The sequence below is a fragment of the Elaeis guineensis genome, chromosome 11, assembly GCF_000442705.2.
Source record: "Elaeis guineensis isolate ETL-2024a chromosome 11, EG11, whole genome shotgun sequence".
NCBI lineage: Eukaryota > Viridiplantae > Streptophyta > Magnoliopsida > Arecales > Arecaceae > Elaeis > Elaeis guineensis.
In genome coordinates, this window is record NC_026003.2 from 19119247 (window position 1) to 19136189 (window position 16943).

The window sequence follows — 16943 nt, forward strand, 5'->3', positions numbered from 1 at the left end:
AAGAACACTAAGAAAAAAAAGCCTAGAGGGATCAAAAAAATGGAGGAAAAGCAACAAAAAGGGGGAGGAAAGAAGGACCAACTATGCTTCAGTTGGACAAGGATGCTACTGGTGTTGTAGAAGATAGTAGCTCAAATAGTGATGGGAAGCCCTATGATGGTGGCAACAGCAAAACAGTAGTTCAATGGAAGAAATAGAGGAAAAATTGAAGGGGTGGAACCTTATTTATAGTAAGCACCAACAACAAAGATTGAAGCTCCCCCATCTTAGATCCCAACATGTGGTGAACATTAGTGGCATTTGATCATGCGACCCTTCGGCACACTGATCTCCTGTTCAAGCCACGTGGAAAGATTCGAGTGAAATAGTTTGGGACCAACCTAGGCTTGACATGTGGTAGATGACAAGTTCGAGAACAATTGCCAAGATCATTGCCTTAGATGATTTGAATCATTACCTTATTATTGCAGTGAGTATCATGAAGCAGCACATTAATTTGGTTCCAAAATTTTCTTCCCAATGAATAAGAGAACACTTAAATACCCTCCCTTATAGTCATACTAAAGACCGAGGTCGGGCATAAAAATAAACTATTCCCTTTGCCCAGAGAGACGTAATCCTTCGGGCTCATGAGTAAGGGGCAAGTGTTGGGGAGATAACAAATTAGCCGACCTTGGAAGACAACCAAGTATTTACATTGACTATTCACCTGTGACTTGATATCAAGAACAAACTAGTGTCCAAATGAAGCAGTATCTCGCTATTTCTACATGCCTATAATACAAGAAGGCAAAGTGCCCAATATTGGGGTCACATTATCGCCAAAGACCTCCGACTAACATCGGAGCCCCCACCATGAGATTTGTGAGGAAGGCTTTGAATAACCAGATTGTCCTCCTTCCAAGACCTAACATCGGGAGCACACCGACCACAAGCTCGAGTACAACCCAACCTTGGGAATGATGTCCCAACATATGCCTGACTAGCTTTGGAACATTACCGAGGTCGACCTCGGGATCTTACCAACCATTGACCTACCTAATTATGATTTGGCTCGATGGGAACTCCAACCATTGACCTCAGGATGGTTTCCTCCAACTTTGTGCATGTGAGCTGAATTACTGCATCTAACGCCCATGGATAACACATGTAACCCATGCTCTGGATCATGCCCTGCAGTTATCACTACAAGAAAACTGTTAATTACCTACGGATAAAATCTATCTTTACTCTGTCTCTATTCCATCGCTAAACTAGATAGAGACTGCTTAGTGACTGATTAGCGATAGAATTAAGGCTGTAGCAAAAAGCTTCGTCACTAAACTAGTGATAGACACTTTTACTATCGATAATCCGTCGCTAAATTTATTTAGTGACAGATTAACAACGTCATTTCGGACATTGCTAAAATCATGGCACAATCCTAATAAGATGCTATGATTTGTCTCTAATGTGTCATAATTCCGTCGCTAAAAAAAAAATAGTGCTAATCCATCTTTATGCAGTCTTTAATATAATTATAAAAACTTATCATCTGTCATTATTCTGATAGTATTCAGTTGCTAATATAATATATTATTTTTCGCTACTTTGTCACTAGTCTATCATTAAAACTAAATATTTTTCATCGCTATGTTGCTAGTATGTGGTCGTTAATGTAGTGTCTCATTAGTCGCTAGTTTGTTGCTAGTGCGTCGTTAAATATAAATATATTTTATTACTATTCTGTCACTACACTATTTATCTAACATCTTTGTTAGTCTTTAATCTATCATGATTTCATTGTTAATTTTGTTTTAAGATTAGATTCCGTCAACAGTCCGTCTTTATTTTGTCACTAAAATTTTTAATTTTTCTTTCTACTATTTTTTAATACCTAAAATTAATATCTGTATAACTAATAACATCCATAAGAGCAATATCCAATCTCCTATTTTCTACGTCAGGCAACATCAATTCCTTCATTTTCACAAGATACACTCAATCATGGAATCTATAATATTTTATCCAAAACCAATAAATTATAATATTCACAACACCATAAGTATGTACAAATGCACATAGAATACATATAATGTCAATCACATATGTCTAAAACACATGAAATACCCAAACAATAAAGTATCTAAAACAAGACAAGTGGCACAAAACAACTATGAAGTGCCTAGATGTGTATCCCCTCCACCACAGCTATGTCCACTTCTATCTTCCTCTGACACATACTGCTTCGAAGTAGAGCCCTAAACATCATATATCCACGTATAAGTATGATATAGCACCAAAAATGAAGAAAGATATAAAAGTTGTATTTCTTCAATTACCTGAGGTCGAGTTGAATTTTGAGCCACTGAAGAAAATATCGATGGAGTGTGTGGGTGTGGTGGCATCCATTCAGGAGGAGCAAACCACCAAGTAAATGACCAACACTATGGAGCTATAGTCAGAGTTGTATCTGAAGATCTAGGAGAATGCTCAGTTGTTGATCTAGATGATGTCGGTGGTGGTTGTGGAAGTATCAATTGAGACAAGCCATGAAGAATCCGATCTATAGATTGCTATTGTGCAAGAAGAATCTGATCTATTGAATTTTATTATGCTTGAATATTCTGATTTAACTTATCCATATTCTCTCATGTAAGATGCATCTCCCTCATCACCTCATCATTCGAATGTGGCTGTGCACTACATCCAACGTTGCTATTTTGAGATAATGTATTATTGGATATAGATGGAGGAACTAAGGTATAACTTAACCCAAATACTCTACCCTTTTTGGATGATCTCGCAGCAGCCAGCCAAGCCTCCTCATCCAAAGAAGGATGGGAAGATAGGTCCTTACCATACTTCTGTCGCATGATAGTATCATATTTCTCCTGCAATGTAAAATAAAAAAAAAATCAGTATATAAATAATTAATATGACAACATGCCTTACGATAGTAAATATGCAAAATAGAAAAGAACAAAAGAAGAAAAATACTTACACTCACTATCTTTGCTTTCTCATATGTAAACATACCATCTTTTCTCTTGTCAGTGTGTTCAAATAACTCTTTGTGACATATCGATCTGTCGAGCATCATTTTCTATAATAATTTAAAGACTGTAAATTAATGCTCAATGTTTATGAAAAAGTACCATAAAGGCAACAATAATTACTTCAAACATGTCTCCAAACATTGATCTGAACTCAAATGTCAACAATTACGATAAAAAAAAGAAATGAAAAAAGGAAAAAAGAAAACAGCTTTAATACATGCCTAGCTCCATATCATCTTAGTTTTCGGATCTGTTTCATATATACAGCTTTAATACTTTTCTATCTTCTCAAGTTCTCTATTTTGGTTTATTGCTACAATGTATCTTTTGTTACAGCTTAAATAAATATTCTATCTTCTACCAAAAAAAAAATTGATCTGAAGAAGGTGTGGAAGGTTGGAATACTGATGGTGTAATTAAACACATCTCCAAACATTGAAAAAATCAAAAACCAAGTTTGAAAATCAAGGTGCTTGTAGGATAAGATTAGTGCCAAAGAGAGCTCTAAAAGTACATACCATACGCCTGCCATGAGCATACATGATAGCAGACCTGCCTGTGTGGATGCTCATATCAGACTGTTGATGGTTCTTCGATGTAGTCTTCGACTTCTTCTGTCATTCTTCCTTTGTACACTCTGCCACCAAGCTAGTCCATTTCTCAGCAGTCATAAAAGAGGACCCTTTACTAATTGTTTCACTCAAATCTTCTATATTATTATTTTGCATTACCTATTTTCTTAAATAGTTTAGCCTTTGACTAAGTCATCTTCCTGCAACCTTCATGAAAACTTTTTTCAATACACCTTTAGTAAGGCCAGGAGCAAATTTATAACTATTCTGTAAATGTTATAGAAGCACATCAATCAGTAAAAAGTATTAACCTAAAATCAATAAAAATAAGAATCAAATATGTAATTACTAAACAAGTTTGTTTCATATATACAAAAAACTTATCAAATAAGAAGTTCTTCAACTCTATGAGATATATGGACCATCTGATACAACCATTTGGAAAGTTATCCAAAATCTTTCTTGAGATGTATCACACAGCATCATCAGGATAGAATTTCTTCCTAAAACAAAAACAATACAAAGAAACCATAGTTAAGTGCCAACATATACATTTATACAATATAGAACAACCACAAAGCCTACTTTTGTTTTTACTCATGGTGCATGTGCAGGAATGACAGTCAACTCAATCCCAACCAAGATAGGCTCTTCATCATCTTCGGAGATCGATTCTGGTTCTCCTGGTGCTATATTTGTAGCTGCTGTAGGTGGTGCTGTGTCTCGGGTTACCTCTGGTGTTGGCGTTGTGTCTCGAGTAGCATTATCTTGGGTTGTCTCTAAATATTCTGTGTCTGAAAGTGCATTGTTTTGGACTATCCCCGATGGTGTTGTGTCTTGAGGTGCATTGACTATAGTTGTAGATGCCATTAAGTCTGGAGGTGTTGTCTCTTGAGCTATATTTTTATCCAAAATACAGGTATTTATGTCATTATGTATTCATGTCATGACAAATGGTTCTACAAAAAGAGTTAACAAATAGTATCTTACCATAAGGTATGAAGTCCTCTTACCATGTCTATTATTATTTTAAGTTTTGAACAATATATAAGGAGATCTCTTAATTCATCTGCTAGAGGCTTATTAGTGTATTGTACTTAGATATGCTGCTAGAGGTTTATGCATCACCAATGTAAAGATCAATTCTTTTAACTATAGTTAAGTGGTCAAATTTCTATAGTATCTTGATTCTTTTGGTAGTCATGTAATATCTTGATTACATGCTTCAATTATTTCTAAAAATAATTTTTATTTCAATAAATACCATACCGCATTTATCATCAGCAGAATATGAAAAATAACATGCATGCCAAATGCAACTTACAAACTGTGTGGTTAGATGGATATCATTGCAGAGATCCATCTCCAGATTGATGTTGATCACCCCCTTTCGGCATTTGCGCACAATATTTTGTGATCCCCCTTTTTGGAGCCAACTGTTCTCCTTTAAAATTCTTCAAACGTCTCATATTATTTTCTGAAACAAACATCACACATAAGATAAATTGTCATAAATAAACATTAGCATTTAATATATAAAAAAAACATCATGAAAACTCATATAAGCACATAAAAACTAAAGAGAATATTTTTTTTAAAAAAAATGCAACAATATATACCTAGACATTAAACAAAATTAATATCATCGTCACTAGGTGTATCTGGTTCCAACTCGACATTGTCCCTCATCTCACCATCATCACGATCATGTTGGATCTCTTCTTGTTCTTTTTCTATATCCTCAACCTTGTCTCCATCATCAATATCATAACATATCTTAACACCTCTCTTGGATCAACTTCTTTTACTTGATCTTCATCATTAAGTATTATGGCTTCATTAAGATTATCATCCATGGCAGAATCAATGTGAGATGGTCCTACTTCATCATCTTGGTAATAATCATCATCTTTTGATCTCTCTTTCATTGACTTATTTTCATATATCTCATTGGAAAATAATTTGGCTTTCACTTTACAAACAGCCCGCCAATCATTTCTTTCTTTATCCCTTGAATTCGGATACTTGGTATAGTACACTTGTTGCGACTGGCTTGTTAATATGAATGGCTCATACGTACTCAATTTTTACTTGTGATTAACATCAACAATATTGTACTTTTTATCAATCTTAACTTCTTGTGAAGGGTCAAACCAATGACATTTGAAAATAACTACACGATTACCATGTCCAATGTAATCTAATTCCAACACCTCTTCCAAAATGCCATAGTAATCTAATTTATTTTCATTATAATTGTTCCCCCGAATAGAAACACTACTATTATTTGTCCTCTTATTCTGCCCATAAGCATGAGTGTGAAATTGATAACCATTCACTATATAACCATTGTAACATCACACTTCTTTAGAAGGACCATAGATGAACTTTCGAACTTTTGGGTCTTGAATTTCATTTCTGTTAGCCTAAAATAGAAATAATAGTATAACAAGCTTCAGGATTATATTGTATCATTTCATTTGAATAAATTAAATTATGTAACTAAAACTTACAAGCTCTTTTATCCACTGTGGGAAATACAATTCACACATTTTCTCAACCTCAGCATCAGTAATGGAAGGATTATTTTATCGTAGTTCATTGTCAAATTCTCTAGCATTTTATGCGAGGACAACCTCGTTAGCATTCATAAACCAGTACAAATAAATAGCTATATGATTAGAACGAGTAAATATAAGATGGACTGAAAAGTTACTCAATATAAGTTTCAACCTCAATGCAATTTAGGAGAACATATAACTCAGCAGCTCGTATCTCTTCATCTGACAAATACCGTTTCCAACTTCTCCCTAATGGATGATCTGAATATGTGAATATAGATAGGCGATCTTGAACATCAACATATCCACCATCATTATTTTGAGGGACTTTAGTTCGTTGGGTTTGACTATGAGGTTTGAAATTAAGTGAGCAAAAATTAAAAATTTTTTCAACTATATACGCTTCGCTAATAGAACCTTCAACCTTAGCTTTGTTGCGAACTTTTTTCTTTAATTCATGCATGCACCTAAAACAATAAGCATAAAGGTTTAATTAATTCATACTTATTACGACATGTATGAAATAAAGAACATAATGATGGGAAGATTTACCTATTAAAAAGGTACATCCATCTATATTGCACAGGCCCTCCTACCTTTGCCTCATATGGCAAATATATGGTCAGGTGCTCCATTGAATCAAAAAATACAGGAGAAAATATTTTCTTTAACTTACAAATTGTCTCTACTATACTTTTCTCAAGCAATTCCATCTGACTTACTTGAAATTCAGGAATACATAAATATCTAAAAAATTGACTGAGCTCAGTCAATGCCCCCCATATTGGCTTAGGTAGTAGATTACGAAATGCCAAAGGTATCAACCTCTGCATGAATACAAGACAATCATGACTTTTCATACCATGTATTTTGCCCTCATCCATGTTTACACTTTGTGCTATATTAGAAACATATCCATCTGGAAACCTCAATTATTTAACCCACTCACACACATCTTTATTTTGGTTTTGTGCTAAGACAAAGGATGCCTTGGGTTTAACCAATTTGCCTCCAACTTCTTTTAATCAAGCTCCGATCATTTGCAGAACTGCTTTAAATCACAACGGGCTTGCAAAATATCTTTTGTCTTGCCTTTAATGTCTATGACAGTGTTAAAAATATTATCAAATATATTCTTCTCAACATGCATAACATCCAAGTTGTGACGAATGAGGTTCGTGGATCAATAGGGCAACTCTCAAAATATACTTATTTTAAGCCAATTATGCTCCATCCCAAACCCATTGAGTTTTGTTGGACCACTCTTAGTTCCAAAAGTGATTTGATCAAACTATTCTACTCTAGCTTTCACTTCTCTTCCAATCAATCGAAGTATAGGATCTTTTTTCTTGACAGTGGATTTAGTAAATGCATCCTTTTATTTTTGAAACGTATGATTGGAGGAAAGAAATCGTCGATGACAATCAAACCAACATGACTTCTTACTGCCACCCTTTAGTGTGAAAGACTTGTATCTCTCATACAGTAAGGACATGCAAGTCTATCATGTGTGCTCCATCCTGACAACATATCATAAGCAGAAAAATTACTAATTATCCATATTAGTGCAGCCTTCATGTTAAAATTTTATTTTTGATGTGCATCAAAAGTGCAAACACCCTCATTCCACAACATCTGTAGTTCATTGATTAATGGCCTTAAGCAAACATCTATGCTTTTACCAGGTGACTTCAGATCAGGAATGATCAATGTTAGAAACAAATTACATCTATCCATGCACATTCCATGAGGTAGATTATACGGTGTCAAAAAAAATAGGCCAGCATGAATAAGGTGTTGAGCTTGATGTGAATGGATTGAACCCATTAGTATAAAGACCTAATCTAATATTCCGATAATCACTTGAAAACTCTGGATGCATCAAATCAAATTGCTTCCATGCTTCCCCATCTGTCGGATGCAAAATTACAATAGAATCATGCCAAACCCCTTCCTTATGCCATCTCGTATGCATTGCAGTCTTGCTTCACATATACAATCGTTGGAGTCTAGGAGCAAGAGAAAAATATCACAATACCATATGTGGTACATTATTTTTTTTTTGCCCACCTCCTCATTGGACTTGAATCGAGGATGACCACATATAGAGCCGTCTATTTTCTGACTATCATTCATGTAATACAACATACAAAAATTTGGACAAATATCTATCTTCTGATAGATCAATCCCAATTCCTTCATAATTTTTTTTGATTGATAGAAATCTTCAGGCAACTTCTCATCCTCAGGCAACATGCTTTTAATTATTAAAAGCATTCGATTGTAACATGCCTCGCTCATACTAAATTTTGATTTCAAATTCAACAACTGAGTGACCGCTGATAATCTAGTATGCTTACTGCAACCCTCCCATAGTGACTTATCGGCATCTTTAAGCAATTCATAGAACTTAGCAGCTGTTGGATTTTAAACTTCATCAAAATCTTTCCTAGCATCATTATTCAATTCAAGCATCCTTGTGGCATCTATAACCATATCCACACAAGAGTTCATACCACTTGCCACTCCTCTATCAATAGTTTTAAGATCAGACTCCTCAAATTTAGAATAAGATTCTCCATGTAACATTCAAGTTCGATAGCCATCAACAAAACATTTCGTGTAGAGATGAACCGCCACTTCATCGAATATCAAGAATTTTCTATTCTTACACTTAAGACAAGGGCAAAGAATTTTCCCATTTTTTATGTGCGATGGATTAGAAATTGCAATGTCAATAAACTTAGCAACTCCATTCTTAAATTCATCTGTCACCATTCCCTTATAAATCCTACGATGCATCCAACTCTGGTTCATCATCTCTACCTATTATATCAAGTGATAAATAATAAAATTTAAGCAAACATATACTCAAAAATAGTATGCAAAAATTAAAAAAAAATCAAGAGAGTTTAAAACCCCAAACTTATTAAAATAAAAAGTTCTTAACATATAAACAGCCAACTTCAAGAGTTTATGATTTCATGCTTATAGAATGTATATCAGTTCCAATGCATATCAGTTCCATACCTATATGAAGTCCTCTTTCCTAATCTCTAAAAAAGAAAATGAAATGAAAAGAAAAAAGAGAGAAAGGAAAACAAATATATCAATCTATGTGGGGAAACAAGAGACTTTAGATTTCTTTCATCTTCTCGATGCTTTTTTCTTTGTTTTCATCTCAAGAACCAACTCACACCGCCACAAACGACTAGAATCCCATATATTTCAGACAAAAGCCCAAAATGGAACCTGAGAAACCCCTCCATCTCTCTCAAGTGCTCTTCTTACCCAAAAAAATAATGAAACAAATAGAAAAAGAAGTAGAAAGAAAAAAAATGATCAGGGGAAAGGTCTTACCTTAATTTTTTCTATCTTTCCTCTGTTTTCATGGTTTTATCCTCTGTTTTCATCCTATTTTGCTCTCCCTTTTTCCATCCTCAGGAGTCCCAACCGGGTGGGAGGCTTGGGGCGGCTGAATAGGGTTGGACGACGGGCACTGGGGTTTTGCATTGGGTATTTCCTTTCTGTTTCTATTTTTGAAAGTTTCAATCAAGTGGGAGGATGACTAGCTAGGGTTCGCACTGGGTATTTCCTCTCCTATTTTTGGAAGTCTCAATCGAGTGGGAGGCTTGAGCACGGGCTGCCAAGCGCCAAGCAAAATTTTACATTTGAAATTCATATCTAATTTATTTTGAACCATGGTTAAGGTAGAATTGACAATCAGATCGAGTTAAATTAGATATAAATTAGATCAAAAATTCATCAATTCTAATTCAATCTATTTATATTAGTAAAATAAAAATTCTAATTTGAATCTTGTTTGATCATTAGATAGGTGATCTGATCTGATCCATGTAATCCATTTATGAAATAGATCAAATTCAGATATATACATAGATTTAACATGTTAAATTCATTTGGATTTAATGGATTTAAACATATTAAATGGGTCAGCTTAAATACAATAGAAATAGATAAAGCACATTTTAAATAAATTAATGATCTAGGAGGACTATCAGATTTAATGTGAATCATTTTGGCCACTATAGATTAATGATGTAGGAGGATCGTTGGACTTGGTGAAGCTGTTGGCTTGTAAACCGGAGAAGTCCAGCTTCATTAGATCATTGACTCATCAATGTTATGGAACATGTCATCTTGAATTCGATAGATATTACAGGAGCTAAAGTGGCTACTGTCTACCAAGATCGATAGGGCCGTTGGCTAGCTCATCATCAAGAAGCATTTCAAATCAGAATGAGTGGAACTTGTGGTATGCTCTGTGCTGGTTGAACAATTTAAAATTTAAGATGATTAATTTAATTAACTTAATTTAAAGTAAACTAAAGATAGTTTTAAATTATTTTTAGAGTAATTTTAAAGTATTTAATGTATGTATGGTAAAAGTATAATAAATGATTAATAATTTTAGATAAACCGATCTCAAAACAATTGATTAGGATTAAATTTTATGACATTAATTGATTTATCTTAAAAATTTTAATACATAAATCACATAATAGACAAGCAAATTAACATGTAATAAAAAATAATTTAATTTAAACAATCCAATTTAAAAACTTGACATAATTAAAATTGATGATACTAACTTATTTCTTTTGAAATTTTTAATATATTAGTCACATAATTAATAGATGTCTCAAAGTACAATAAAGAATAATTTTTTAAAAAAAATAAATCTAAAAATAATTATCAAAATTTAAACTTCGATCTCTATTCTATTTCTATTTTGCTCCTATTGTAGATAAAAAATAAAGATCCATCTCTCTATTGTCACTTGATTGTTGCTACACAACTATTGTTCTCAAAATACAGTTGCTAATTTATCGCTAGTCTCTCTCTAATATTTTATTTGAGAATAGATATCCATTGATAATTGATCGCTATTCTATCACTAAAAAGAAACTATTTGGGATGTATAATATGTCACTAATCTATCACAATATCATCGCTACATGTATCACGGGTTTGTCCATGATCACTCTTTATACTATCTCTAAAAGATATTATGTTGAGAACAACATCCGTCTCTACTTAGTCTCTATTCTATCTCTCTTTTTCCACATCATTATCGCTATTTTGTTGCTACGCTGTTACTAATATTGCATGAGAATTATACACCAATTTTAGCGACTGATACACATCCATCACAATTTCACTACTATATAGCAATCATTATTTCATCACAAATCTGTCGCTAGATCACCTGCGAGTACTATAACGATAATGTTTGAGTGTTGTCACTATATTTTTGCTGTTCTATCTCTTCTTTATCAAGACAGTGTCGCTATTCTATCACTAGGCCATTACTAATATTACATGATAATTGTATGCCAATTTTAGTGACTGATGTATATCCTTCACAATTCTATCACTATTATGAATCATGTAGCGGTCATTATTCCATCACAAATCTATCCTAGGTCACCTGCTAGTGCTATTGTGACAATATTTGAGTGTTGTCACTATGTTGTCGTTGTTCCTTCTCTACTTTATCAGGAAAGTGTCGCTATTCTGTCGCTACATCGTTATTAATATTATGTGGCAATTACACGATAATTTTAGCTACTGAAGCATATTCGTCACCATTCTGTTGCTATTACGAATCATATAGCGGTCATTATTCTGTCACAAATCTATCTCTAGATCACCTGTGAGTGCTACAACGATAATATTTGAGTGTTGTCACTATGTGATCGCTGTTCCATCTCTTTTTTATTAAGAAAGTATTTCTATTTTGTCACTACACTGTTACTAAAAATATGTGAAAATTACACTCCAATTATAGCGACGGATATTTTTCTGTCCATATTCCATCGCTATTGTAAATTTTATAACCATCATGAATCCATCACGAATTAGTCACTTATGCACCTGCGAGTGTTTCAGCGACAACTTTTATAGTTTGTCACTATGTTGTCATGATTCCGTCACTATTAGCGACTGCATACCAACCAATCTTGGATGTTGCTAAATGTCTGTCTCTAAACTACTAGATTCTTGTAGTGTATATTGACCAAAATTGATGCTCACGATCTCCAAATAAGTGGATGTCGATCTTTTAGTTTCATTACAGAATTTGTAGGTAATGTCTAACTACCTTTCCTCTATATAAAAGGGGGAGAAGGAGACCTTCAGGAAAGTGAAAATAATAGGAGAAAAGAGCCCTTTTCCTACTCTCTCTCTTTTTCTATTATTCTCAAGCTCTGACTAACTTAAGTATAAGAGGATCCCTCACTAAAATTTTTTTGATGAGTATAGACTTCTTTTTCAGATCCTCTAAGGAGAAGGAGCTCTAGCAGATTAGAGGATCCCCCATTGAAAAATCTTCGATGAGTGTGGACTTCTTTTTCAAATGCTATAAGGAGAAGGAGCTCTAGCAGATCACTGAATACTAGGTTGGTAGGAGAACAACTACCACAGTATCTATTTAGAGACTTATAGCAATAATCCCCAAATTTTATTGCAACTTTTTGCCAAACATCTCGATTATAATTCAATAGTCTATCCAACAAAAGAAGGAACTTAGAATTTCAACATGAATCAGGCCAAATCTATATTAGATTAATTATAATATCATTAGGATCATTGTAACAATTTCGATATACAAATCTTTTATTTTAGAGAAAATTATACAACACTTTGTATTTTAAAGATTGGTTATAAAAAGTTTCAAATGAATCCTTCAAATTTCAATATTATTGTAGAGTAGTCCCATTGTTAGCTTGCTATTATAGATAATGAAAATACCCTTATCCTTTTTGGGCAATCTTTGAATTTTTTTGCCCCTCTAGCAACTTGTCCCTCCATTTGAAGAGAGAGGGGAGAAGGAAAGAGGAATAAGAGAAAAAAGAAGAGGAAAAAGGGAAGAGGTGGACAAAAGAAAGAGATGGGTGTTGGCTAGTGGGGGCAGTGACTCGATCATGGGTAGTGTTACGGTAGTATCCTGAATGCTTCGGATATGACATATTGTCATTGATATCTCAGATCAGTGGGCCATCCACACAGTTACCAGCTCAAGTATAGAACTGAGGGACATAGAGTAGAACTAATTATCTTTGATCTATTTCATGGGCTATTTGCCTCAGCCAGCCTTCCAAAACCTCAGCCGATCAGCTTTCGAGTAAATGCTATAGCTATCCACCCCGAGTGGATGGGCTCAAGCATAACCAACTCTCTGATTTCATGAAAACAATTGAGGATTGAAATATCTTGCCCATTATGACAAGTTGAACGGCCCTGCAATCTCAAGATTGCACGATCTCATAGCTGTTCCACTAGCTATTCGACAACATTCTATATAAATCATCAAAGCTTCGAAGATCAAGGTAAGTTAAGCAATCCCTCTCAGAGAACTCATTGTTGCTTTTTTTATTCTTTGAATCTAACTTGAGTATCGAAGAGACCTCATAGGAGTGAAAATCTCCTGCTCGGATTTCTTTTACAGGTCACTCCAGCACTCCTTATACAAGGATCAGACGTCCGCCTTCCGATCTAGCCGAAACGAGTAGCAACAGATAGAGTAAGGGCTGACTTGTCACATTATCATGCCACTAAAATGAGTATCATCTCGTCTCTCCAATGTTGCTGCCTCCCACTAGGAGGAGAGCCAAGCTGCCAGCCAAGCGCAGCCACCGATGACGGCACGGTCACGGTGGACCAGTTCAACCTGCTCTTTCAGTAGGTTCAAAATTTGATAGCCGCTATTCATGAAGCAAAAACTCTAGTACAAACTCTGTACCTGACCAGGATCACCTCATGTGGAATCTAGATTTTACTCCAGCAAAGAAGAAGAAAGTAAAGAAGTAGGCAGCTAGGGTTCTAATTGAGAACCAGAGAGAAAGGGAGAGTTAGGGAGAAAAGATCTTGTATTAAATCCACTACTCAAACCCTAATACATCCTATGTATTTATACATAGCCATTAGGCCTTGACCAAAAACTTTCCCTTAAGACCTATCAAATCAGGTCTTAAGACCCTAGGACTAAAGCCTAACCCTAGCCCAAATAAAAAATCCATCATGCTCTGCCCGCGCAGCTGACTCGGCTCAGTCCTAGACTAAGTCGACTAACCTCGCACTTAGTCAACTCAGTTTGACACTAAGTCGGATAACTTGTGTACCATGCCAAATCTCCACAGAGCCCACTTTTATTCCTCTGTGACTTGATTAACCCAATCTGAGACTGAGTCGATCTAGTTCTCTAAAACCTACAATTCTCTACAGTCTTCAACCTTGACTTTGGTTCTTCGCTCCATCTTGTGTCTTCAAACTTCAGAGCCCCAACCAAACTCCTCGAAGTCCTCATCATCTGAATCTCAAGCCCATGGATGCCTCCACCCAAGGTGTTAGAAAATATGTTCCAAAAGTCAATCGTCAACCTGTTGACGGTTAAGTAACCAAGTATTATAATTGATTTGTTAATAAATAAAATATATTTTGATATTTTTATCACAAGTTTTCATCTTCTAATGAACTCCGTTGTTGTGATGAAGTCCTTAAAACTATTTAGGATCGATAAAGAGAAGATTTATCGATTAGTCCTTAAAACTGTTCATGATCAAATGATGGGCTGTTAATAAGGATGATAGCTTCTATCGGGCATAGGTCACTGTAGGCCATATGGGTTAGTTGTCCTCTTAACTAAGGAGTGTGGAGACACTGATATGGCATACAGGTGAGATGTAAGGGTACATCATCATGGAACGTGACCAACTCTAGAGTATTTTGCTATCGAGAATGTCTCTGATAGGATATAGGTATAAGTATCTCTTAGATCTGAGATCACCTCAGTGACTTACAAGCAACTCACTGTGCTTTGGTACTGGACTAACTGAATTTCTAATTCAGTGATGGAAGGCTTTTGGGCATAGTCAAATACTTGCAAAGTTGGAATGTGATCAAGATGGGATTGACCACTCCAAGAATTGGAGAAGAATGAATCACTGTATTTAAATTTAGCAAAACCTTGGCTAGGGTAATCCATCAGATGGATTTGATATTTTGAAATACAATGTGGACAACCTGATCAGAGTTGACAGTTGAACTCTGAGGTGTCCTATGAGCATTTTGGTCAAGGAGATAAATTATATGAAAACTATATCCGCATGGGTTCTAAGGATGTTGTTCTACATATTCGACCTATCCGACCTTCGGGTACCATTGCTAGATGGTCACTTCGATTGGAATAAAAATTTATTCTTGTACTATCGGCTTAGGTTTGGACCTATGAGATCACACATATTAGAGTTCATGATCTGATCGGATGGTTGATCAATGATTAAGTATCGTTCTAGGGTTAAACGATCAATATGATTGACATTTAACCTAGTGCAAGTGTTGCAGAAGGATCGATTAGCAATTCGATTGCTAATTGACTTAATTTGATTAAGCCAAAGGGCTGAGATTAAGTTTAATTAAATATAATTTAATTTAATTTAATTTAAGCTTGATTGGATCAAGTTCAATTAATTTATTGGATAAGTCAAGTGCAAGAAAAAACTAATCCTAGTTCAAATAGGACTTGGGGCAACCTAATTTCTAATTTGATTAAAAAATTAAATCAGATTTAAATCTTATTTAATCTGATTAAATTAAGCTCTTAATTAGGTTAAGACCTATTTTAATTAGGTTGATTTAATTTTGATTTGATTTGGTTTGAGAAACCAAATTTGAACAAGTCATAGATTGAATCCTAGTAAGACTAGGATTCCACCTTGCACCACCTTAGGCCCCCACGCCCACTCCCTCTTATCCCATGCCCACTCTCTCTTATTTTATGTGACAAAACCCTCTTCCCCAGATCTTCACGCATGCCTAAAATTTTTCTCTCTTTCTCTCTTACATGGAATGTAGCTGTAGATCAAGTCAAAGTAGGAATTAGTTCAAATTCTATGAGATAGAGTTTTAGGAAACCAAAACTCTTTTCTTATGGCATTGATTTTATCCATTTTTTTTTTTTGAGATTTTTATGGCTTTTATGGAACATAATATGCACCCTTTTCTGATGGTCCATGCACAAAATGAAAGAGGGGGCGCCCAAGAGTTGGGCACCCCTTGTCTTGCCATGTTTGGATAATCCATGACTAGGTATTTGACTTAGATAAGGACTCCATCATATCTCTCTATTTAAAATAAATTTCTTCATAAAATTTTTGTAAAACATAGAACATTGAGATACCTTTGGGCATGCAAAAATTAGAAAGAAAGAAAGTTGGGGCATGGAGATACAATAGACACAAGACTAGGTGTCTAGGTGAGAGCAAAGAGAAGATGAAGAGGGTCTTCTTCTAGGGTTGCTGAGTTCACCTCTTTCCTTCCTTCATCTGTGAGTTTTCTAAGAGTGTCTCATATCTAAAACTTCTTTTCCTACTTCTTATCTTTGGAAGAGTCCAAATCAAGAAGGAGGCATCTGATCGACCATCGAAGAAAGATCAGCACAGTACTAGCATACTGTGCTGATTTCCTGGACCAGGACTTCTAATCGTGATTCGTGGGCTCATGTGGATGACTCCTAGAGATCGGATATATGTGCAGCTCACAACATCATCCTCAAGTCCAGATCAATAAAGTTAGAATGTCTAACTTGCAAGGTAATAGATCTGATCTATTATATTTTACATACATTAGATGTAGTATAGAAACATGTTAATATGATCAACATGTAGTTCTTGCTCTTCATATTTTAATTTCTGATTTAATGCCATATAATAATCATGTAATAAAATCTTAGATCTAGATATTCTCTAATT

At 34.8% G+C, this 16943-nt stretch overlaps 1 protein-coding gene across 1 annotated transcript; it reads right to left on the reverse strand.

Moving 5' to 3' along the window:
- Nucleotides 1–6322: 6322 nt before the first annotated feature.
- Nucleotides 6323–6884, reverse strand: LOC140852472 (uncharacterized). Its single transcript, XM_073245646.1, has 2 exons — nucleotides 6724–6884; nucleotides 6323–6638 (listed from the first exon to the last, which is right to left on the reverse strand). The coding sequence occupies exons 1-2, from the start codon at nucleotides 6882–6884 to the stop codon at nucleotides 6323–6325; spliced, it is 477 nt and encodes a 158-aa protein (XP_073101747.1).
- Nucleotides 6885–16943: the final 10059 nt, after the last annotated feature.